The sequence below is a fragment of the Manacus vitellinus genome, unplaced genomic scaffold (genome assembly GCF_001715985.3).
Source record: "Manacus vitellinus isolate BGI_N305 unplaced genomic scaffold, ASM171598v3 scaffold_28_pilon, whole genome shotgun sequence".
Taxonomy (NCBI): domain Eukaryota; kingdom Metazoa; phylum Chordata; class Aves; order Passeriformes; family Pipridae; genus Manacus; species Manacus vitellinus.
The window spans coordinates 10,156,967-10,180,154 of NW_021940122.1; the positions used below are offsets into that span (position 1 = coordinate 10,156,967).

The window sequence follows — 23,188 nt, forward strand, 5'->3', positions numbered from 1 at the left end:
CCAAGTAAGGAACTGTCTACATTCCTGTTGAAAGAAGATGTGATTGCTCATCTACCAATGATAAACTGAATCAGAAAAAGATTAAGGTGGGAAGGGATAACTGGAGGTCTTTAGTCCAAATATCTACTCACAGCAGAGTTAACACCAAAATTGTGTCAGGTTGCTCAGGGCCTTTCAGGCAAAGCTTGTACCCTCTCCAAGGGTGTTTATCTCTGCACATGTGAGGATGAATGAGGGAGTGTTCCCTGCTTCTTCTGGGTATGAAACCCCAAATCTATGGCTTGTCTCTATCAGCTTCATTCATTCTCTTCCCTTGTTATTCTTCTCAAGGGAGAAAGATAACCAGCTTGACTACTTGTGCAATCAAGTCTTCATGTATCTAAGCTAGGGGTGGCTGCTTTGTGATAAAGAGGAGTCAGCTGTGCTCCTTCAAAGGAGTTTAAAATATCTGTTTAAAATAAAATCTGAGTTTCTGAGTGAAAAATTCCATGTACAAAACCAATTTAACAGCTTAAACCACTAGATGGTAGGAGTCTATTTTCTGCAGAAAAAGTCTGAAGTCAGCTGTTTGAAATATTCTATGATAATTGTTGGTGGAATAGAGCCAGAAAACTTTCCAAGATATAATTGAAAACACTAGAATATTAAACTATGGTCATGGAGGTGAGAATAAGAGAGAGAAAGCATGAGTTTTCTACAGGGAATAAAACATTGAAACAGAGCATACTTTATGCTCTACAGAGCTGTCATAGATTTTTCTCAGAGTTGTAGAGATAGTGGATAAAAGGAGAGAATCAGAGACCACAGAACAAGTTCCTCCTTTAGACTGAAGTGGGGCTTGCTGCAAAATGTGTTTGAGGCCCCTAACATCTGTGTTACTATGACCCCTTACTGAAAGCCAGTTCAGGACGCACAGATTCAAGTTATCAGTACCAAAAGGATGCTTTGATAGTTTGGAAAGTAATATCAAGTGAGGAACTCCAGAGATTCCTAGGTTCACTTTCACTCATCATCTATAAGGATATTTAACAGCGCAATGGTGAAACACATAGCTCTTTCTAAAATGTGAGGAGCAGCAAACACAGTAATCAATTTGTAAGAAACATATGAAAGAGTTCTGTCTGAACTGCAGTTCAAAAGAAGCACGTCCCAACTCAGCCTTGGGAGTGCCCTTTGACTTTCCCAACAGTACATCAAAACAAGAGCTGGTGCATAGCCTTCCTCCTCACTTCCCTCACCACAAGCCCACATATCTGTAGGAGGAAAGCCCAGGTGTGTTGTATAGTGATGTTTTCCAGCTAGATACCTAATCTCAGTGGTACTTGAAACAGGATACTGGGAAATGGAACAAAAAAAATATGCCCTGCAATTCAGAAATTCTCAGAGGGACAAGAAACACAAGATGAGATTCAATCCAAAGACAAGTTGAGAGTAAGTTTAAAAGATGTAGTTATCTTCTGACCACCAAAAGGCATGCCAGAGGTAGGAAGCTCACTGGGAAGCCATGACAGTGAGAGTTTCTAGAGATGTAAATCATAGAGTCCTAGAATATGACACAGAAATTGTAAACATTTAATTAAGTTCTTTCAGTTTTGTTTGTCTGTTTGTTGTTAGGTTGGTTTTTGTTTGTTCTTGTTTGTTTGTGGTTTTTTGTTTTGGTTTTTGTATTGTTTGTGTCTTTTACTAGACACTCAGGGAATTAGTTTTGTCCAACAGTTTGCAAAGACAAAATCCAGCCTTGTAAGGCACAAGCAGAAGAATGCTCTCTACAAAATACTCAGCAGAGTTGTATGAGAATTCACACGTAGTGCTTCACTTTAGTGAGTACAGCCTCTGTGTATATTGCCTCTTTTACCCTTTGGATCTGCATTTTGGTGCAGAAGACACATGGCAAAGCAATCTAGCGGAGCTTTTACAGATATCAGCAAAGTTCTAGGCCTTTGGCGTTTCTACTTTTTTATGCTCCCACTTTTTTATAGATTTTCTTCAGATCTTGATCCTATTGTAACATTAGATTATATTTTGTTTCACTGTCCTTGTACACATTCTGACTGTGGGCTACACTAGGTGATCTCCAATCTACAAAAACACAAAGTGGTACATACAATTTCTGATCACTGTTATCTGGAATAGTCCAATTTCTGACCCCCATCAGCCGACATTGTCAAAGGGGGGAAAAAGAAAATAAATCTTTTCTTTATGACATCTGCTCTAACAAGCCCTAGTTCCTGCCTGTTCCTTAGATCAAATATCCTGAGTATCTGCACACCAATGAAACGAGATAGAATATCCCCAGGTTCTTCAGTTCAGAGCTTGGCACTTCTGAGATTCTACAGATACAAACTCTGATAGCATTGAGGAATCAAATATCAATACTGATTTCTTTATTTTTTTTTTCCTGAGGAAGGACATGAGGTCCTGATCTGCCCTAGAGCCTTACCCTCCAGAGTGCAAACGGCTCTTTCCCATCTCATGTCTATGCAGGCCACACCTACGTTGTCCCATCACAGAGAAGTTAGCTGTGGGTCTATCTGCCCCAATGATACATCATAGACTGAAGAAGGCACAGTACTGTTCAAATGAAGATCGAAATGGATACATTTCACTAGTGCAAACTCAAGGTATGGGCCGTAGACAAGAAAACCTTTTATTGGTGCTGCAATGGGAGTAATTCAGATGCGGGGGAAACATGGGCATAAAAATTTGAGACTTAGCACTGCAGACTGATAAAGAGCACTTTAGACAGGATTAAACTGTAACGAATTTAAGATATAACTACTCTGAATGTCATTAACATTTACATTATTTGCACAGATCTTTTACTTCATGTGCTACATAAAATTTAAAGGTTAGCATTTTAACCATTTGTTCTCAAATTTCTCTTGCCTGTGTTCAAACTTCTTGGGATAGATTTTGATTTCCCAAGATGTATGGTTAGAGAATCACAGAACTCGCTGAAAGATTTAGATGCAAGGGACCTCAGGAAGTCCATAGTCCCCAACTCTGCTCACAGCAGGGCTGACTCCAGAGGTGGATATGTTACTCATGGCTGTGTCCTGGTGAACATGGAACATCTCCAAGGGTGGAGAACCCCCAGTTTCTCTAAGCAACCTGACAAGGTCCTTTCTTTAGCCTTCCTTGAGGAGGAGGAGGAAGAGAGCAGGAGGAATGCAGTCTTACAGCAAGTGTAAGTGTAATAATACCATCTGTATCTTACGGGGAGGGGTGTAATAGCTGTGCATGGGTGGGAATAACATCCTTGATGAATGGCAGAAGAGACAGAACAAAGGCAAGTTTCATATTTATGTCCCTCAGGAAGAAAACTTAAAGTCCCATGAAGTCTTCCTACAGAGAGAGAGAGAGAGACAATCCTTCTAGCTTGATTCCTCTCCCATGATTTTTTTTTTTTTTTTACTGAAAAGCAGGCACCTTCTGTCAGTGCTGAGAAGCTTAGTAAAAGAAAAACAGTAATTCTGCCACACAAAGTGGTATGATTGTCTCTCTGTGACATGCTCGGGGAATGAAATGGGCTGTTGCCCCGGTGTACAGACGGATTTCCTGAAGCTGTTCAGTGAAGATGGCTCAGTGGTTTCAGTCCCATTATCATAGATCATAGAATCACAGAATGGTTTGGATTGGAAGGGACCTTAAAGACCACCTCTTTCCAACTCCCCTGCTGTGAGGGTTGGAACTAGAGCTTCCACTAGACCAGGTTGCTCAGGGCCCCATCCAACCTGGCCTTGAACACTTCCAGAGGTGGGGTAGTCGCAACCTCTCTGGACAACCTGTTCCAGCCCCTCATCGCCCTCATAGTAAAGAATTTCTTCCTAAAATTTCAGCTCAAAACCACTGCCGGGGCCGGCCGAAGCGGGAAGGATGGCGAGGGCTGCCCAGGAGGTGGCAACCGGGAGCCTCTTACGGGAGTGGAGCAAAGGTGGAGGGAGGCTCCCAGGAAAAGAGGTGGCTGCCTTTAAGGTGGGTTTATTTGCCTGCCAGATGGGAAGTCTGTGACCAGCCCCTTTAGAACAGGTAAAGGCAGTAAGGCTTCTCCACCCACTCGCCTTGATCTTTCATCACCACCGTGGGCCAGGCGGGCGGTTGTGCAACGTGCGCGCTGCGCTCGGGAGGCTGCGGGAGAGGCCCATGCGCTGCCCGCAGCAGCCCGGGCGCGGAGGCCTGAGCCGGCGGGGGCTGCGAGCCGGGCCCCCTCTCCGGCCAGCGTGGAGCTGAGCGCCTGGAGCGCCGGGATGGAGCTCTACCTCTGGCTCCTTCTCTTCTGGGCTCTCTTTCCTCCCGAGGTGCCTGGGAAAGAAGGTAAGCGTGGGACCCGCCGCCGGTCCCTCTGCCTGGAGGGCTGGGCTGGGGCGGGCAGGCGGAGAGGGACCTCGCTGAAGGGTAGGGAATGGGACCTGGCCCAAGCGCCTGGGGCTCCAGGGACACCACAGAGGGACTGGGGTATCAGGGAAGGGCAGGTTGGTGGGTGGGAGACCAAGGCCTGGAGCAAACCCCAACCAAATCTCGGTGGCTCAGTGAACGAGCCCAGGTATGTTCTCCCCGTCCTTCTCCACCTCCTCCTAGTTGAAGAACAAATGCCTCGGCATATTCAGTGATCCAAGAGAATTCTGCCCGTTTCCCTAAAACACGGGCCTTGCATATAACAAGTTTAAACACAAACTCAGAAAGTTTCTTCCCCCCCTCTGCCAACACCCCTGCACAGTCCTTAGGAAACTCTCTTGGGAGTTAACCCTTGTGAGCAAGGAGACAGTCATTTTATTGGAGAATCTTTTACCTACCCCAGTGTTGGAAGCTGGAGCTGGGGTTTACAGTTTCCTCTTCCACCTCTTAAGAATTCCTTGTTTCCCTTCTCTGTTGTACTTACTTCCTTTTATTAGATCTAGTGATCTTTTTTCCTTCTATCCTGAGAGTAGTTACACAGTGGTTATGAAACCTGGGAGAATGGTAACTTGACAGAGAGGTGAAGAAGCGTGCATCTCTGGTCTGTTCCCTACCTCCTCCTGCAGTTAATTTCTGCTAGGGACTTCTGTGTCTCACAGTGAGAGATGTTGGGGCTTTTCCATCCCAAAGACAGTACTTTGCTTCTCCAGGCTCTTGATCAAGAGGACTTAGTCACAGCTGGCAGTTCAGCCATGGGCTCATCTCAGACTGTGAGTGCTGAGTGCTCTAAAGCATTCGTGACAAGCACGTTTCTATCAAGGATCCAGCTACGTGGATGCAGCTAGCAGACATTGTGGAGGAGGCCAGCCTAGGTGAGAAGTAATACAGGGTAGCACCACACAGGCTTTGGTTTCCAGAAGTTTGTGACCAGCAGTTGGCAGTAACACTCAGGGACCTGTCCGCCAGCTTCTCCCCAATCTCAGCCATCTCATTTGGGCTGTGTCTGTGATCTGCTCTTCCTTAACTTGTTGATCTGGGAAACAGCTCATTTTCCCAGCATCCTGTCTTATCTGAAGTCTTTCTTCTTTTGGAGGACACCTCCGCCCATACGGCTGGACAGCCACATGAGATTCCTAGCAGCAAGGCTGTGGACCAAAGAGCTAGTAGCCTCCGAGTAGTCGTATTCCCTGTGCTTTTCTAGTCTTGCTGACTCAATTTTCCTTTCCTTCCAGAATCCCTGTTGTGGGATTCACTTTGAGAGGTACTTCTTGGCAATGGACTTCATCCTTGCAGTGGGCACTCAGGAGCTAAATGAGTTGCCCTTGCTGACAGAGCAGAGCATGGCATATGGGCTCTGCAATGTTCTTGTCCTGGCCACTTCCAAGTTCCTTTTCCCTTGCTCTGATGGAACTTGCCATACAGCCCCTCTCACTTCCACATTGATGCTTCAGTCCTGTAAAGCATGGGATAGATGTTATCTCGGTGAATGTTCTGGTAGGACTGGCTACCTCACCCTTGGAGGTTTTGAAGCTAACCACAGAAGAATACTATCTCAAATAGAAAGATTGAGAGTAGAAGGGAAGTGATTGAGGAGCCTTGTCTGGACAGGGAGCCTGTGGCTTAGGAAGGTTTTGCCATATGACCACACTGTGAACACTGTGAACTTGCAAAACCCAGATTCCTGCTTTTCCCTTCTCCCAATCCTGAAAGGGTGTTTCAGAGGTGAGAACAGCAGCACAATCCCTCTTATCTCTGATTCTGGGCCCACAGCCTGCTTCCTCATTCCACAGGACTTTTGCTGATCTGCACTTTACACTCTATTACTTAAGTTGGCAGGCAGTATTTGTAAAGCAGTCAGATGAGGGGAAGGAAACCCGGCTATTTAAATGCCATTTAAAAATTTCCCCCTCCTACCTTTCACCCCAAATTCTTTTCTGAGATGTTTAGAAATGACCCCTCTGAATACACCCACAGGAATCTAAAAGAGAATCCAAGGAATTTTTCCTGCTTCCTGTGATCCCCAGCTGGGGCTGCGATAGGTGCAGGGAAACCAGTAGTCTGTTCTGGCAGCACCAGCAGACCCAAAGGCAGGCACAAAGCTGCACATGTGATCTAACATCTCTTTGGATCAAGACTTGAGGGCAAACTCTGATCACATTTTCAAATTTCTTTGAGGGCTAAAAATGAACATAGCAATGATTTTCTCCTTTGTCACACGACTCCAGTAGCCAAAGCTTAACACAGCTGTGCAGGGCAATTCTGCAAGAGGTGGCCATAGTATGGCCAGAGCTGTTACTCTCTTGATGTCCCTGCTAAAGACTTAAACGATTTCTAGGCCACCATCAGATGGTGGACAGCCTGAGTTAGAAGTAGAGGTCTCATCAGTTTGCACAACTGATGCATCATCATGGTTTTTGGATACTGTGACAATGGCAAGTCCTTTCTACACTTCGCACTCCCTCAGTACTCTCCCACTGTGTTTCAAGCACTGAATAGTAACTCTAGGTGACACTGATTGATCTTTTGTGTTGGTAATTTGTTTGATTGTCTTCCTCTTCATCCATTTAGTCTGCTGCCTTCGTATTCCAAGGGAAAGGTGTTCAGCTGCTAATACTGAGTTGCCATTTGAAAAGGCTTCAGCCTTCTCCTTCCCTTTTGGGGCAGCTTTAGGAAGTAATAAAATTTGTCAGGGTTGCATTTTTTTGGTATCTGTGAGAGGGGGTCTTGTAAAAACTTTTAACTCCTGACTAGCTGCACTGTCTTGTATCTTTCCATCCTTCCTTTAGCAATACTTTTCTTCTGTGACAAAACAAGGATGAAACCATTCTATTGGCCATATAAGTTGAGTCACTGATTTCTTTTTTCCTCTTCTTCTTCTGGTTTTCAGTGAATCTACTTGACACAAGCACTGCGCAGGGTGAACTAGGCTGGCTTCCAGACCCTCCAGAAGTAGGGGTGAGTACACACATTCAAGGAAGGGGAGCCACTGGGAGTACTAAATGATGCAAAAGCATAATCCATGTTGAACTTTCACCCTTCCTACTGAAATCGAGCTTCTGCAGCTCTCTCCTGAAAATTTTATGCTTTGTAAATATCTCTCCCTTTCTGCCCCTTCACTTCTGCAGTCTCAGCCACTAGCCAGCTTTTAAGGACTGATAGCTCATTGAGTTTCAGTAGCTTTTCTGATGCTTGTTGACTTTCATTAGCTCTCAGTGATTAAACATATCCTTGAAATATATTGTTTCCATGAAGTAATAAAGCAATGGAGAGAAAAAAAAGAAAAAATATCCAATCATCATCTAGTTTTTCATTCTGTCATATTACAAATAAATCTTACATCTCTTTTTCTAAGAAAATAGGCATAGCAGAAGTATTACTGTCTCAAAGTCCTTCAAGAAATTAGAAACACATTACACATCTTTTAATTCAGCAGCTGACTGAAGAAATAGCTGTTAACTCATGGGGCAACAACCTGCTCTTATGAGTGGGCTGCAAGATTCTAGGACCTTACACCCAGCCCTAATGCTGTGTTTGGTCCACACAGCTGATAATGAGAAAAGCATTTCCCTTTGTTTCATGAGTACAAAACTGAGTTGATGGAAGTGTTTAAAAATCTACTCCTGAAATCACTGCAAAATAGGACCCCAAAAGACAGCTGAACTCTCAGGTATTTTTGTACAAGTACAGCTATTTTGTATGCAGTACAGTCGAGCAGTCCCTGACTGTTGTCAAAGATGGTTTCCTTTGTAACAGCAGAACTGTGGCAGTGGTGGAAGGAAGGCACAAAGAAAATGGAATTTACGGAGTAGTTAGAAGGACATACATAATTCATAGTTCTAAGTTCCTCATCCATGCTCTTGTCTTTCTAGCAAGTCCCAAGCTTTCCTGTGGAGAGAGAGTCTTCACCCTTGATGCCTATAAAGTAGACCTGGGTTCAGCCTGTTCCTAATTAATTTTCATAACTTTCCTCTGTAATGTGCTGTGGCTGCTTTAAATTCACCCCAGCCTCCTCCTCCTCCTCCTCCTCCCAGTAGCCTTGCTGGGTAAAGTAGAGCCAGACAGTGAGGTTCTCCAGTACTGGCATAACTGCCTTTGTTTTATTAGTAAACTGTTTTGGTTATTATTATTATACCCTACTCAAAACAGGTGCCCTAGTGAGACATACATGTAGATCATGTTTTGCCCATTGTTTCCTTTGTTGTCCCATCAACCATTTGTGTGGCAATTTTACCCCAATTCTAGGCTCCAAGCATGTTCACAATGAAGTCTAACTCTTGAAGAGATTAGAAAAAATCACTGAAAAGTGCATTCTAAAAAAAATCTGATAGGAAGAAAATAAAATCTCTATTACAGAACATCTGATTTTTGCATAGTAGGTTCACAGCAGTGTAAGGAGTAGGCATACCCATCTACTTGTGCTACATCTGCTTTTCAAAATATGTATATTCAAAATGTAATTGTAACTGAGAAAACATGGCCTGTGAGCAATCAAAACTAATAGATCAGGATACTGATGACTGATAAAATAACAGAGTATGAAGAATAGATTCATTGACTCTCAATGAGCAAGTCTTTTGCAGAGATTTGTCTAATCACATCATTTCCCAATAACTGCTAGGTGGAAGGCTGACAAATTACCACAAGCAAAAAGGGAAAAATGGATGATTCTCTTGTAATAGAACTTTGAACAACTCTTCATGAAATAATTTGTCCAAAATGAAGAAATAAATATGTTTGAAAAAGAACTGAAAATAATTCAGAATATTTTTTGACACAAATGAGCCAAGAGTAACACTGAATAGTCTGACTAGCTTGATTAGTAAAAGGCTGGAAACACCTGAGCTGTATTGCATACACAGTTGAAGGGTGTATTTCATGTAACACTGGTACTTGTACCTCACCTCAGATGCCAGAGATCTCCCATCTCTGAGCTGGATTTGTGTCAATACACTTATCGCACAGAGGAGGAATTTGCCATGAGGAATTTTCATGCTTTATATGGACAAGGCCTCCGAGGCATAGCCCAGAGAGATTGGATAAGTCTGTGGGGGCAGAATTACACCTTTGTTTTCTCCTCACTTTTAGCCAATGACAGTGGGTGAAATGGCTTGCCATGGGTGGTTGTTTCAGGGTCAGACTTGGTCTGTGTCCAGCACAGGCAATGTTTCTGTTAACACGTGCGCAGCCTAAGGGCACCAAGCTGTACACCAGTCAGTTTTACACAGTATGTCTAGTAGTTCAAAACTTGTAGATTACATTAACTGCCATCTTGCCTAAGCTTAAAGTTAGTCTTTAAGTGAAAGTCTCTGTACTTAAAGTGTCTATAGAGTTGTGTTTGCTAAAAGATTTGTGTTAGTTTGTTTTATAGTAGCTGTTTAGAAAGGGTTTCATTCATTTTAGGCTACTACTGGAAACTAGGCTTTTAGAAAGGCAGACTATAGTTTCTACAACTCCTTTTTTATCTACTTTACCACCCCCCTCCACCATCTTCTAACAAATTTCTTGATAATTTTTTTTGTCTTTGAAATTTTGCAACAGCAATAGCAGCTGGGCACAGAGAGGTGTATTACACCACTAGTGGTAGAATTCCACCTTCTAACATACATTAGAGAGCTAATGATGACCGTTTTGAAGGTAACAGGAGTATGGAATTTACTTGCCCTGACATTTCTTTAAGATTCCTCATGCTGCACAAGCAGCCTAGCTACTTGAACTGGTTTCAAAAATCACTGAAACTGTTCAAAAAAGACTTCCCAAATCCAATCATGAACAAATTCAGTTATTAGGCATAGTAGCATTGCTTTCTGGTAGCTTGTAAAATAACAGTATAAAAAGTTATTTATTTCTAATTTTCTTTCAAGTAGAATTGCATCAGCTTTGAACAGATTGTGATGAGAAATCATGTTATCCTCTTGCATTTTGCTTTTAATAGGCAAGGCCCTGAGCCACACAGCCTGGCTTTGAAGTTAGCTTTGTTCTGAGCAGGGAATTGGAGGAGAGACCCAAAGGTCCCTTTCCACCTAAATCTTTGTGTTTGTGTGATATTTTTAATTGTTTGTTTGTTAGAATTCTGAGCTTGAATTTTTAGCCCAGGCACAAAAGGTCCTTCCAATTTTACATGAACTCTGTAATAACAATTCCTATGGATTTTCTGTATCAGTTTATGTAGGCCTATGATACAATGTATTGAGCAATGCAATATTTGTCTTTAATGCTATGATTATCTCCCCCCCAGCTTGTGGGCCTGTCTTGAAATTTTCCTTTTATCCACAATTTCTAATTTCCTTTCTGTGTATGTGAATAACATTTGCATAATCCAGTCATACTTCCATGAGTATATGTGACTACTAAAATTCCAAGCCATTTGTACTGGAGAATGCTGCACACTGGGCTTGTCAATATGACTTTCTCTCTCTGTGCTGTTGAATGGATTGTAAATTAAATACTCTTTTATTCTTTTTTAGCTACTATGTTTTCTTGAGAGGTGTGCTTTCACTAGTTCTACAGCTGTCTATGCTTGTAGAAGGGTCCTGTTTCAAGTGACTTTGTTTTCAATTGGATGTATGTTATTTTAGGAATCACATGAACTCTGCTGCAGCCAAATCCTCTCATATTTATTACATATTAAAGATTTGGCAAGGCTCAGTTCTCCACTGGTAGCTGGTTTTATGGAGCTTATTTTTCCCAGCTTATATTCCTGCATGGATCATAGTATTATCAAAGCTCCCATATTATTTTCTTAGTCTCCTTTCTAGGTTGGTATTGTTCTCAATCTCCTATTCGTGGTGAGGAGGAGGCCATAGTTTTTTTCCTGCCTATTTCATTCTCTTGCTTGCTTCCCCACGTACATCAAAGCTATCAAATTTTCTAACCAGGTTTCCCAGTGTGCATGGCACTTGATCTGCTCAACTTTTCCAAAGTCTACTTTCAAACAGGACAAACGATGTGTACGTAATCCCAGTGGCCTAATGTATCCCGGAGGCATCCCAGTAGCCACTAGCTACAACTATTGTAGCTCCAAAAACACTTGAAAACTTTGGAAATTATGTAATTCTTGTTCAGTTCTGCACCCTGTATTTCACATGATCATAGTGGCTGCCAAAGCTATGTGAATACAATTTGAGTAAGCCAAAAATCAGATTTTTTTTTTTTATGATATCGTTGTCCTATTGAATCCCAGGCATGGTTCAAATTCTACAGTGCTAAATTGTTGTCTTTAGGTAACAGACTAGATCAAGTACCTGTGACCTGTCAGCAACTTCTGTATCACTGACCACACAATAACATTTACATGCCTTCAGGTTCTAGCAGACTAAGAGGTCCCAGATGTTGATATCAGCTGATGGCTGGTTTCTGTTTCCACCACTTCTGGTCAGACAGATAGGCCTGTCATGAAGGAAATAGTGCTGCAGGCCACACAGCCTTCAACCTGCAAGCAGTTCCAGCAGAGCACTCCTTATCTCGTTAAACCTGGGCAGTTCACTTAGTCAGACTCCTTGGTATCTTACTCAGTCTTACCTGGAACAAGTCTCAGCCAGTCAGCTCTTTGTAGCATTGGAAGGTGGTGTGAAAAATAGCCATCAGAAACTCTATTCTGTGCACCTCCTCCCACAACTGTGGGCAATGCATGTCCTTTAAGAGCTAACTCAGAAGGGTGTCATCACCTCTGAAACTGGAGAATAGCAGCATACACCTCAGGCTGTGCTCAGCTTAAGTACAGGCACAGGGGATTAGCTCCTCCAAGTGAACAGGATCTTTATAGAAATAAGGGACAAATGCTTAGTAAAGAAAACAACCACCTGGAAATGCGAACAGCTCTGGCTTCAGGGTTGTATCCTGACATGACCTGCTGCTGTTGATGCATGCACTGGGTGCAGATACTTGTTGATGGTATTCTGTTAATTGAAAATTAGTTATTTTGTGTGGATTTGGAAGAGAAAGGATAAAAATATTATGGATATCCAGATATACTTTACTCAGAAGGGTGAGAAGGGGGAGTAAATAAAGCAAATAAAGTGTAAATTAATAGCTGTACGGTATCAACCAGGTAGCCTAGGATGGAGTCGCTGCCATAGACCCAAATAACAATCTCATCCAGTGCACTCAGTGGTGTGATCTAAAGGCCAGAAAAGAGCACATTCTGAGCCAAAGTGAAGATGCTGTACAACCATGACATTCATCACTACAGCTGCTTGGGCACTGTGGTGGTGACAGCACTGTTGCCTAGCAGCTTCAGAAGGCTGATTCACCCTTTTATAGCTGTTGAATGAGTGGACAAGGTTCAGCGAACTTCCTCACGTCAACACAAAAGCAGCACAAGTCAGCTGGAGCTTTGAGATTAATCTGCCTATAGCATGGTCCTCCAAGAAGACTAACAGGCTATTTAAAATAATAATAATAATAAAAAACCAACCAACCAAAAAAACAAAACCAAAATAACTTTTATTATAATACCAACCAGAATACTGGTGAGTTTGCAGGCAGGCAGGTTAGAAAGAAAAGGCTTCATGTTTTTTATTGCCTTCTGTATGCTTGCTAGATGAACCTATGCTTTGAAGTGTGATTCTTACTATCTCAGAGGTGGATCTGCAGAAAAATATGCCCATGATTTCTTGGAAGGTTATTTCCATTGTTTTTAACACCTAGTTCCCGGCTTTTCTATGCTGAGCTGACCCGAAGCTTGCCAGCTCCTCATGTGACTTCCATGCTGCCAACTCCTGCAGCTTCTTTTCTCCAAGCAGGTTTGATCATCTCAAGGAAAAGGCACAATTACCCAATTCCTGATCCATCTTTAAAAGGAACTTACACAAACAGAGCAAGTATTGTCCATCACCATCAGACTCTTTTCCAGGTTTCTGTAAGTCTAGAAGTGTAGTTGACATACCATACAAAACCACAACTCACAACAAAAAGCCCTTCAACTTGAAAAAATATAAAAAATCACTTCCATTTACGATGGATCCTATGCAATGTACAATGTAGTGCAAAAATAACATGAGAGCTAACGTTTTCTGTAGTGGTAATACAACTTTAGCCATAAATTCTGAACTCTTAAGATGCACCATCTGATTTTCCACTTCTTGTAGTTACTGATATCATTAGTCAGTGTTAAGAAAAGAGGTATATATGAAACAAATGTTCCAAAATACTGAGGTGAAATGTTGGACTAGAGTATCATTATCCCTCATCTAGTAGCATCTCTCGTGACTAGAACTGTTTTCATGCAAGACCTTACTTAATGTGGCCAGACAGTTCAGAGAATGAGCAGACAGCAGAACCTGGGTTTGATAAACAGGTTCTGTAATCAATGTGCTGGAGCTCTGTGGCTCACATTAGCACTTATCTTCCCATAAGAACATTCATGAGTACAAGTTAAATTAAAAGGATGTGGGTGGGATGGAGACCTATGTGCTAGTGCCCTAAAGAACGAGTAATTACATAAAGCAGTTGCTCCTCCCTGAAAATAATCAATGGATCATTGTGGGGAAAAAATATCTCATCCCACCCATAAAGATACTGTAGATAAGTAAACACCACTTCTATGTTCATTTGTGTCAAAGGCTCCATGATGATGTGATGAAATCAAAATTGCCTGACCATAGCCAAATGATCAAAGAAATAAAAGTAGCCTTGGCTGTTCTCAGATTTAAAGTTATAGACACTCATGAAGTGTCTAGATGTCACCACACTTCTTTCATCATCGTCATCTAAATTGTCTTCCACACCAGCAAATGAACTTCAAAGAGTATTGAGAAACTTTCAGTGAAGGGTCACAGAAGCTTCATTTTGGAATACACCACTGTGGTGCTGCTATTCTTGGCTGGCTGGTCTAGCCTTACCTACTTACAGATTTTTGTCAGATGTATTTTGGCTAAAGAGAAGCTCTTCATCACACCATGGCAGGTGCCAGCAAAGTGCCTCTACTGTCACAGGCTTTCCTCTGAGGCACTACACTAAGATTGTAGTACAGTTGCAATTGTCTTCAACTCTGAATCTGTTCCAGGAAGGTTTTTTGGTCATAGTGGCATGCAAATGCTACTATACAAAAGTCAAAGACACTCCACAGGCAAAAGTGCAGCCAGGGAAAGGGGACAGAAACTGTTCAGTGGCACATGTTCTGCTAGAAGGTTTCTGGCTTGGCACAGCAGTGATGTATTGCTGCTGAAGAGGTTTGCTGTTTTGGGGCCTTGCAATTATTCTTCAGGAGGAGATTTAATGGCTTCTGAATTCTCTGAAAATTAGATGGTAAAGAGATACACTTGCTAAGCTCAGGTACACTGTAGCTGGCTGTACTAACTTAGCCAGTCTTTTCAGCTTAGTGGAACTTTCTAACCCAAAGTTAAAGAAGTTATTATATTTCAACTTTTCCAGTGGAGACATGCATCTTAGTTTAGTTACTTTAAACCTACTGGCAATATGCTTGCCCTGTTGTCGCTTCTGTAAGTCTCGTAAAAGTATTGCCGCGCCTTTCCTCAGGGGTCTGCAGGCCACAGATTGGAAGCCACTGTGCTAAGGTAATGTGAAAACAAATGAGATATAGGTCACAGCATGCAGGCTCTTATCTGAAAAGAGACAGGCAAGCTGGAGATGGAGACAGCATTCCTATTGCAAGTCACAAGCTCTTTTGACTTGTCAGAGCCTAACAATTTGCAAAACTGTCAGTCTGCTGCCTCTGTCACTGGCAGCCTACCTCTTCATTAGCAGGGATGAACTTTGTATTCATCAACATAAAAAGCTTGTTTGCTTTTTTTCCCCCCCACCTAAAAAAGACTAAAACCGAAAGAGACCACTTCGCTGATGCCTGCAGAGCCTGAGACAGTGGCTCTAAGAAGACAGATTGTCCTAGATAGGATCCTTGACAGGGACCTAACTTAGAGAAGGTTCATTATATAGAAAAAGCAGAGTAAGCCTTCCTCAGGCTTCAGACCTTCGAACTGTGTAATCAATTCAGAGTCGATGGAGGCAGATATTAAAAGGCATACACCTTATCTTATCTTGTCTTTGGATTTGTACTCACATAGCAGACCAAACCAATATTGTTTACTACATATATATATTGGTACCCTTCTAGATTGTTATTCAAGTCATTCTGAACTGCCTTCATAAAGACAGCTTGGCTCCACCACTACTTTCTTTATATGGAATCCAACCGATTGGAGGAAATCTGTCTTCCTTTTTTCTAAACTTGTAGTGTTCTGAGGTTATTGAGACAGTACTTTGTTTTGAGGTTGACATTCACTTACTGCTAATTGCTGTGTTGGAATTATTTTGCTCTGTGTTATACCACCCCACCAAGACTTTCAAGAACAAACTTTTGAAACTAAGTGCCTGTATTAGTGCATAGGGTCCTGAGAAGCAGAGAACACTCTTTTTCTTCTCAAATCCAGTGGCTACATCCTTACACTTTTAATGATGTCAAAGTACTAAGTCATGGCTCTCTCCTGAATCCACTGGCATTTGTTTTCTTAGCAACTTTTAAAGAATTCTATTTGATTTGAAAGTTTGAAGACTAGTTTTAAGACATTTTAGACTTTACTTAAAAAAAAAAAAGAGTTTAAAGGGATTTTTAAAGAATAAAATGTAAAGAATTTAAGAAGTCCTTAGCTTGCTTGGAGTAAGGAATTGGACTTGATGCTCTCGAAGGGTCCTTTCCAACCTAAGTCTTTCCATGATTCTGCATGTTGTGAGAAAGTTTTCTCTAGCATCATAAAACCAAAAGTTCACTCACTGCTAGAATGAAGAGGTCTGATTGACACTGTCCCCCACTCCTACTAGAAGAATGTCACCCATCCTGTGGCCTGATGACTGGAGCAAGGACACAGTGCCTGGAATGAAATGGGTAGAAAGTTATATTATCAAAGGAGGTTGGTTCAATCTCATTGGCAGACAAACTGGAGAGCCAAGTAATTAATATTGATTGAGCCAGACTTTACCACACATGTCTATTAAGAACATTACATTAAAAATCAGAGGCATACATTTTGATTTTGCAGCAGATTCTTTGAGGATATGAGACAGTTGCCTAGCAACTTCTGGTCTCATCACCCTTTCATTAAGTGTTGTATGTAACAGTTTTCCTCTACTACTTTGAATTTAAAAGCTTCATTGAATAATAAAAAGAAGTCAGAAGCATATTAAACAATAGTTCTGTATTGTTAGCATAAATAATATCCTCATTTTACTTCCTTTACCCATCAGCAGTAGAGTCTAGAAAAAACATGTCTGACTCCCTTGTTATTTTTTTGCACCACACTGCATATGAAACTGTGCAATAGTCAGTGCCAAGCATCTTTGCCCTGAAGAGCTCAGTCTGGAAAAGGCTGGGCTAAGATGAGCTAAGAAATACAGGGGTTAGCAGTAGGAGTCTTTCCAGAAGTAGAGTTTAAAGGAATTTTTTTTTTTTGCTAGAGCTGTCACTACTGAAAATGTAACTTTGATCCTGTATCACTTAAATTTTGAAAATGGTATATCAAGGACATGCATCACAACAGCTCATGCCTTTTGGTGAGACATGAAAAAAAACACTTTCTGGTGACACTTGTCTGTGGTACCGCCTTAGGATAAACTGCTAATGGAAACTTGTCAAACTCTTGGCCTCCAAATGCAATTACGCTTTTCCCATCAGCTTGGTTGAGGCAGACACCCATTTAAAAATGCTTCTAAGAGCCAATCCTAACACTGGCAGTTCCTTATGAAAACTTCTTTTCTCTTATTCTCCTTTCTAACTTCATTTCTTCAGTGTACTTCAGGATGTGTTGTAAATTCAGTCCTGTAGCATTTTCCAGACGATTTTCAAATAAATAGTGCAAGAGATGATTAAGTGATTGTCCCTTCTAGTTCATCAATTGTGACTGACCCATCAGCCTGTTTCTCTCTTTTGCCATCTTAAGTCCTTTGACCTCCAGTTAGCGAAATAAGTGTAAATCCTGTGTAGTGCAGGTATATGCCAGTTGGATCAGATTAAGAGGGTGGGGTAACACTGGAGATTAATTATGTGGAGAGAAAAAAGGGAACAAGAAGGGACACATAGATACCATCCACAGAACTTCCTGGGAGGAGACTGTTAGAATGCACTTAGGTAAAATGCTGAAATCATCCAGATATGAGCTTGTGCTATCAGCAGGGCTTGCTGGCTCAGAGAAAGCATTCCCATACTTTCCAGAGTGGGGCTGTGTAGGAGGTATGCTCTAAGTCATAGCATCAAAACAGAGCCTCCTTTGGCACTCTGTGGGTTCCTCTCTTGTATTCCACTAGCAGAGTGACCTGGTCCCTGGCATCAGAAGCTAGGAGAGAAGCTGTTGTGCTGTGAGCACAGGAGGGGGTGGTGCCAGAGAAATGTGTGAATCTCATGCTCAGCCCATGAGACTTGACAAGCCTGGAGTAATACAGAGACTGAGGCCTTGTTTAAATTGCATCTTAACCTGGGGTGTGATTTAAAACCAAGATGCTTAAACTTGTGCCAATACCTATGTGGGCACTTGTTTCAATTTAATTTGGTTAAACATTTAAAGCATAATGAGAAAAGGTAGTCTTAGCAAGTGGGGGAAAAAGGATCTAAGTTATTTTCCCTGTGGACAAAACCTTGCTTTCCAAATTTTCAGTTCTCATGTGTGACCTACTCAAAGAGACTGTTTGCATTTTGTATCTGACCTGTGGTAAGGTAACAAAACTACAACCACATAAAATTTTGCAAAAGTGTATGTTAAAATCAGAATCAAACCTTATTGAATTCATGCAAATAGTATTAGTGAGGTCATATAAACAGCTGGGTCCATGTGCTCCTCTCAGCTATTTTTTGCTGAGGAAGATGCAGAACCTAAATGCAGTATGAAGTCAGGAGAATCAACGGAGTTTTAATAGTTAAACTAGGGTTTGCAGAATATCCCACTTACAGAAGCGTGAACTCCAAATTAATAAGTGCTTGCTCTAGCACAGTCCTTCTGTAATTTACCTTCCTATCATGTCAGGCCATCTTTTCTCTTACTCTCAAATGCTGTGTGTTATTTCCAGGGGCAGATAATAGTCCTGGTTTGGTAGGTCCTGCTGTACACTTCGAATGTAAACTGTGGCAGAGAGAAGTGGCAAATATATGGGAGTAGTGGGTCTTTTTCTCAATCTCTAAGGTAAGGCAGTACATGAAAGAAATAAATTGGAACCAAGGGAGGATGAAGAGGATGTACAAGGGTCCATGTAAATCAGATCCTAATAATAGTATCCTCTTTGATCTCCATGTACAGAGTTTAGGCAGCCATGGGGCTCTAGACCAGACACGGCTTTTGCTAAGTGTAGGAAAACTTTTAGCTGAATAGAGCCCTGAACCCTATATGAGAATCGATTTTTTAGGCAAGATTATGTCATATTTGAAGTGAAACTTGATTCTCAGATCTATCTAACAATGTGTGTTTTCTTCTGTCCTGGGAGCAGTGGAGTGAAGTGCAGCAGATGATAAATGGTACCCCGGTCTATATGTATCAAGACTGCAGTGTACTTTCTGAGGGTGACACTGATCACTGGCTTCGCACCAACTGGATTTATCGGGGTGAGGCAGCCTCCCGCATTTATGTGGAGCTAAAGTTTACTGTGAGGGACTGCAAGAGCTTCAAAGGTGAAGTGGTGACCTGCAAAGAGACCTTCAATCTCTATTACATGGAGTCTGAACAAGATGTTGGGATCCAGTTCCGCCGCCCGCTGTTCACCAAGGTCCGTATCGCTGGGGGTGAAGACTGAGTCATATCTTTCAGCTTAAACTAGTTGTATCTTTTAGCTTAAACTAGGTGTGTCCTGCTAACTGGGAGAGGCTAGGAGAACCAGCATCTGGGGAAGGGCATGGATAGTAAACACTGTCCTTAGAATAAACTTTGTCCCCACTGCTCTCTGTGACGCTCAGAGCAGACTTTGCCACAGGAGGCACTGGAGTTTTCAAATGAGATCGGACTTCTGTTCTGCATAACCACTTATTTAACCAGACACCACATAGGTAAGGACTCTAAAGGGTTGTGATTGAGCTGGATGGTTGCACCAATCTATAGAAATAGTAAAGCAGAGACCAAAGGAATTTGACTTGCCTTAGGTAATAAAACAAGATTAGACCAAGTGACGAACAAGTCCAGTTCAGGTCTCTCTGGTCCCGATCATTTACTCCAATTGCTATGAGATATAGGGTCTTCTTTTATAAACCTGAAAGTGATGGCTTGCTATAATGAAATTCTCCCTGGTGTGAAAGTATTTAACACTGCCATGTTTTACCTGCTGTTTTCCTCAACATAGGAACATTCTTGCCATGGAAATATTTGAATTGCAGAGTAGGGAACCTCTGCTTTTTTTTGCACAGGAAATTCTGCAATCTAGTTTTGTTCTAAAAGAAGCCACAGACCTAAATTACTTGACTCCCCTTTTCTTTGCAGTTTAAATGGGATATGATAAAAACAAAGAGCAGTAAAATCCACCACAGGCAGAGCAGGACTCTGGTAACTGATTCCCCTCCCTCCCCAGTGCTCCTCCACCTCCCCTGCAGCCTATGATGTGAATTTGTGAGATACCTCCACAACTCCTAAACATGCCTTATGATCCCACTGCCAGATGCAGCTGCTCTACAGATCCTTTCATCTCCCATCCAGCTACAGGGAGTGGGTGGTGTCATGCAATGGGGATGGGCCTGCGGAGGAGAGGATCAGTTACCAGGCTCACTCTGAGAAGAAAGGCCACTCCACCTGCAGTCCAGCTGTTCCATATCACAGGATGTCATGGAGACCTTTCCCATTCGCTCAAGCATGGAAAGTATCTCTCACTCACACTCATCCTTTGTTTGCTGAGGCAGTGGGAATGCAAAAGTGTGGGAGCATTTTTCACCCAGGTATCTACAGTGCTGAAATATGTTGACTGCTGCATGAGAAGCACCTTGTAGTAGATGATCTGAACTGCAACAAGAACAGCCTAAAAACAGGTGGCTGTAATTCAGTAGTCAGTTTAAAAGCTCAGCTCTAAGTGGTGTTCTGATTTTACTGCATACAATTTGCAAACAAAATTATCACAGAAGAGAGATTTGTTCCTTTAGGGGCAGTTCCTAAAGACCTCTGGAATCAGAGACTCAGAACATAGGGTACTGTAGAAGATCAGTGAATGAGTACAAAACAGTTAAAGGAGATGATGGAAAGTATGGAGATACAGAGACAGGAAAAGGTGCTTTGTTAACACCTCTTCCAAGTACAAGGAAAGTATGCAGTGCGCTGGCACTAGAAGCAGTTGACCCTACGGCCCCTAAAAGGCCTTAGTGTAAAAGAAGGTTGAGAGACATGGGTATCTCAGCTGCTGTGGCCTGCTCAGGTGTTAAAGCTGTTGTCTTTCTCTTTTTCTCTTAGCTCAACACTGTGGCAGCAGATCGAAGTTTCACAAGCAGAGACATCGAATCAGGGGCCATGCAACTGAACACAGAAGTGTGCCCCATTGGGAAGCTCTCTCGCCGGGGCTTCTACTTGGCTTTCCAGAACTCTGGAGCTTGCGTAGCAATGGTGTCTGTCCGAGTGTATTACAAGACTTGCCCAGAGGCAGTGCGGGGCCTGGCTCGCTTTCCAGAAACACTAGCAGGTTCAGAGGGGCTGACAGAAGTGCCCGGGGTCTGCGTGGAGTATGCAGCTGAAGAAGTGGGCTCTCCCCCCAGGATGCACTGCAGCACCGATGGGGAGTGGCTGGTACCAGTGGGCCGATGCCTTTGTGCTGTGGGGTTTGAGGAAGTTGATGGGAGCTGCGTAGGTGAGTATGCAGACACTAGCTGTAGGCCATGGGAGAGGATCCAGAGAGCTAGAGATGAGAGTATCTGTAAGCACAGAGTGGGATCAGGGCAGTTAGTGTGGTCTATCTCTCTTGCCCGCCCTCTGTGCCTGCCAGGTGTATCATACCTTTCCTCCCCTCCTTAGCTTCTCTTTTTCAATTGTGATTTTTCTCCTTATGTGTCAGGTGTAAGACTTGCACACACCTCTCCACTCCCTCTTGGGCTTCATCCAGGAACTTTCAACTCTGCAGCTAGTTTCTGCGAGCTGTAACTATGTGATTGACACTGACTCACTCAACAACTGGTTCTCAACCCTTAAACAGAAGCCTTGTTCTCCCAGGGCAAATGGGTTAGACGCCCAGAACAGGGTATTTGTCCCGTAACTAGAAAGCTGAGAGACAGAGGGGACAGGTTTCTCCTCTGTCTCTCCTTCTTCTTGGACTGGGATGGCTTTTCTGCCATGGGAAATCATGTAAAACACATTGCACAATATCGTCGTGCCTGCTCTTCTGAGGAAGAGCAATTATAGCAAGCAAAAGAGTCACCAGGGTGCTGGAGTCCCAGCGAGCAAGGGTTGTTGAAGCAGGCAGCACAGGGCTCTCCCTTGGCCACTGAGGGGACAAGATTCAGCTTCTTAAGGCAACTTTGTTTGTTTGTCATGGGAGAGGATATGTGTGTTGTTTTGGAGGTATGTACTACTGCAGAAATGGAGGCAAAAGCACAACTCTGCTCTTGTTGTCAGAGTTCTATGGCACAAGGTTAAGGTGTATAGAAAAAGGAATCCATGCACTGGTCTCAGGTTCAGCAGGTGCTCCGTGTCTCTGCTTTGTTCTGCTACAAGGAGCTGGTGACTCTATGAATCCCCACTTCTTACCGCTCATTTCGCTTGGGGAGCTGGTGAAGGTTGAAGCACAAAATCTTTGCCTTCCTCCAGCAATCCCCTCTCTGCACAGCCCAGCCAGTTTTTCCACTTAGGTGCTACAGAGCTCTCCCCGCCCTCCTGAGAGCACTCGTCTGGGAAGGGGCAGGGAAGCTGTCATGTCTGGACAAGCCTTGACTGCTATCACAGCACAGGTTCATTCTACATCTGTGCTTTCATCCCACTCCGCCCAAGCACAGCTGCAGCCAGAAGTATCTTTTGTACAATTAGCAGGGACTGGGGGGGTCTCCCCGGGGAGGAAGGGAAAAGAGGAGAACCTAGCAGCAGTAGGGAGAGGTACTTCATGACCAGAGAGCAGTGTTGTCTTGGAGGATCAGAGGAGAAGGTGAATGTAGGTTGTCTGCTGGGGCATATCTTGGGGTTCTCTCCCTCAGCAGAAAAGACCAGGCATTGTGCAATGGACTGGGAGCAATCCAGGTCAGGATAAAGACTGAGATCACAGCTTTTACTTTGTCCTCAGAATATGGAAGGACTTCTTCAGACATGTAAAGTGGGACAGGATGGAAGACCTTCTGGCAGTGTCATCTGAGTTTTGCCTTAAGAAGGAACTAAAAACAAAAAAGAAGGCTGAACCATTGCCTCTAAACAGGGAAAAGAACCTGACCTCTGCTACAGGACAAAAGACAGCAGAAAGCCAGAGGCTGAGGTTCTTAACTAGCTCACTCGAGCTCTTGGTGAATTCCCTGCCATACAAAACTCCTGGGTACAGAATGGCTCAGCCATCCTATGGTCCCAGAAAAACTCTCTGCCCAGAGCATTACATCTCAAGCCTCTCACAATGTTTCAGACTTTGCTGTTGATAACCCACAGCTCGTGATTAACTTCCTCAAGTATGTAATTTACGGTGAACACGGAGGCTGGCTGGCTGTGCCCCAGCCTGTGTTCCGGTTCCTTGATGGGCTCTGCAGGGTGACAGGTGAGCCGAGCTCCCTGTCAGCTCAGGGCTGGTGTCTGCAGGCTGCCCGGCGCTGGCTGGCACTCAGACTCCCGAGGAATAAGGAATGAAGGGAGCGCCCCAGCCATCCTCTCTGCCCTCTGGTGCCCGGTGAGCAGGCCCTTTTCCAGGCTTGTTTTTCCCATCATGT

General features: G+C 43.1%; 1 protein-coding gene across 1 annotated transcript in view; it reads left to right on the forward strand.

The window, feature by feature from the left end:
• The first annotated feature begins 4,247 nt into the window (after positions 1-4,247).
• The window catches only part of EPHA1 (EPH receptor A1), a 34,007-nt gene continuing 15,066 nt past the window's right edge, over positions 4,248-23,188 (forward strand). Inside the window, exons 1-4 of the mRNA XM_018074556.2 lie at positions 4,248-4,314; positions 7,283-7,350; positions 18,820-19,095; positions 20,754-21,144. Coding sequence (XP_017930045.1) covers positions 4,248-4,314; positions 7,283-7,350; positions 18,820-19,095; positions 20,754-21,144 — 802 coding nt within the window. The remainder of the gene's footprint in view (positions 4,315-7,282; positions 7,351-18,819; positions 19,096-20,753; positions 21,145-23,188) is intronic.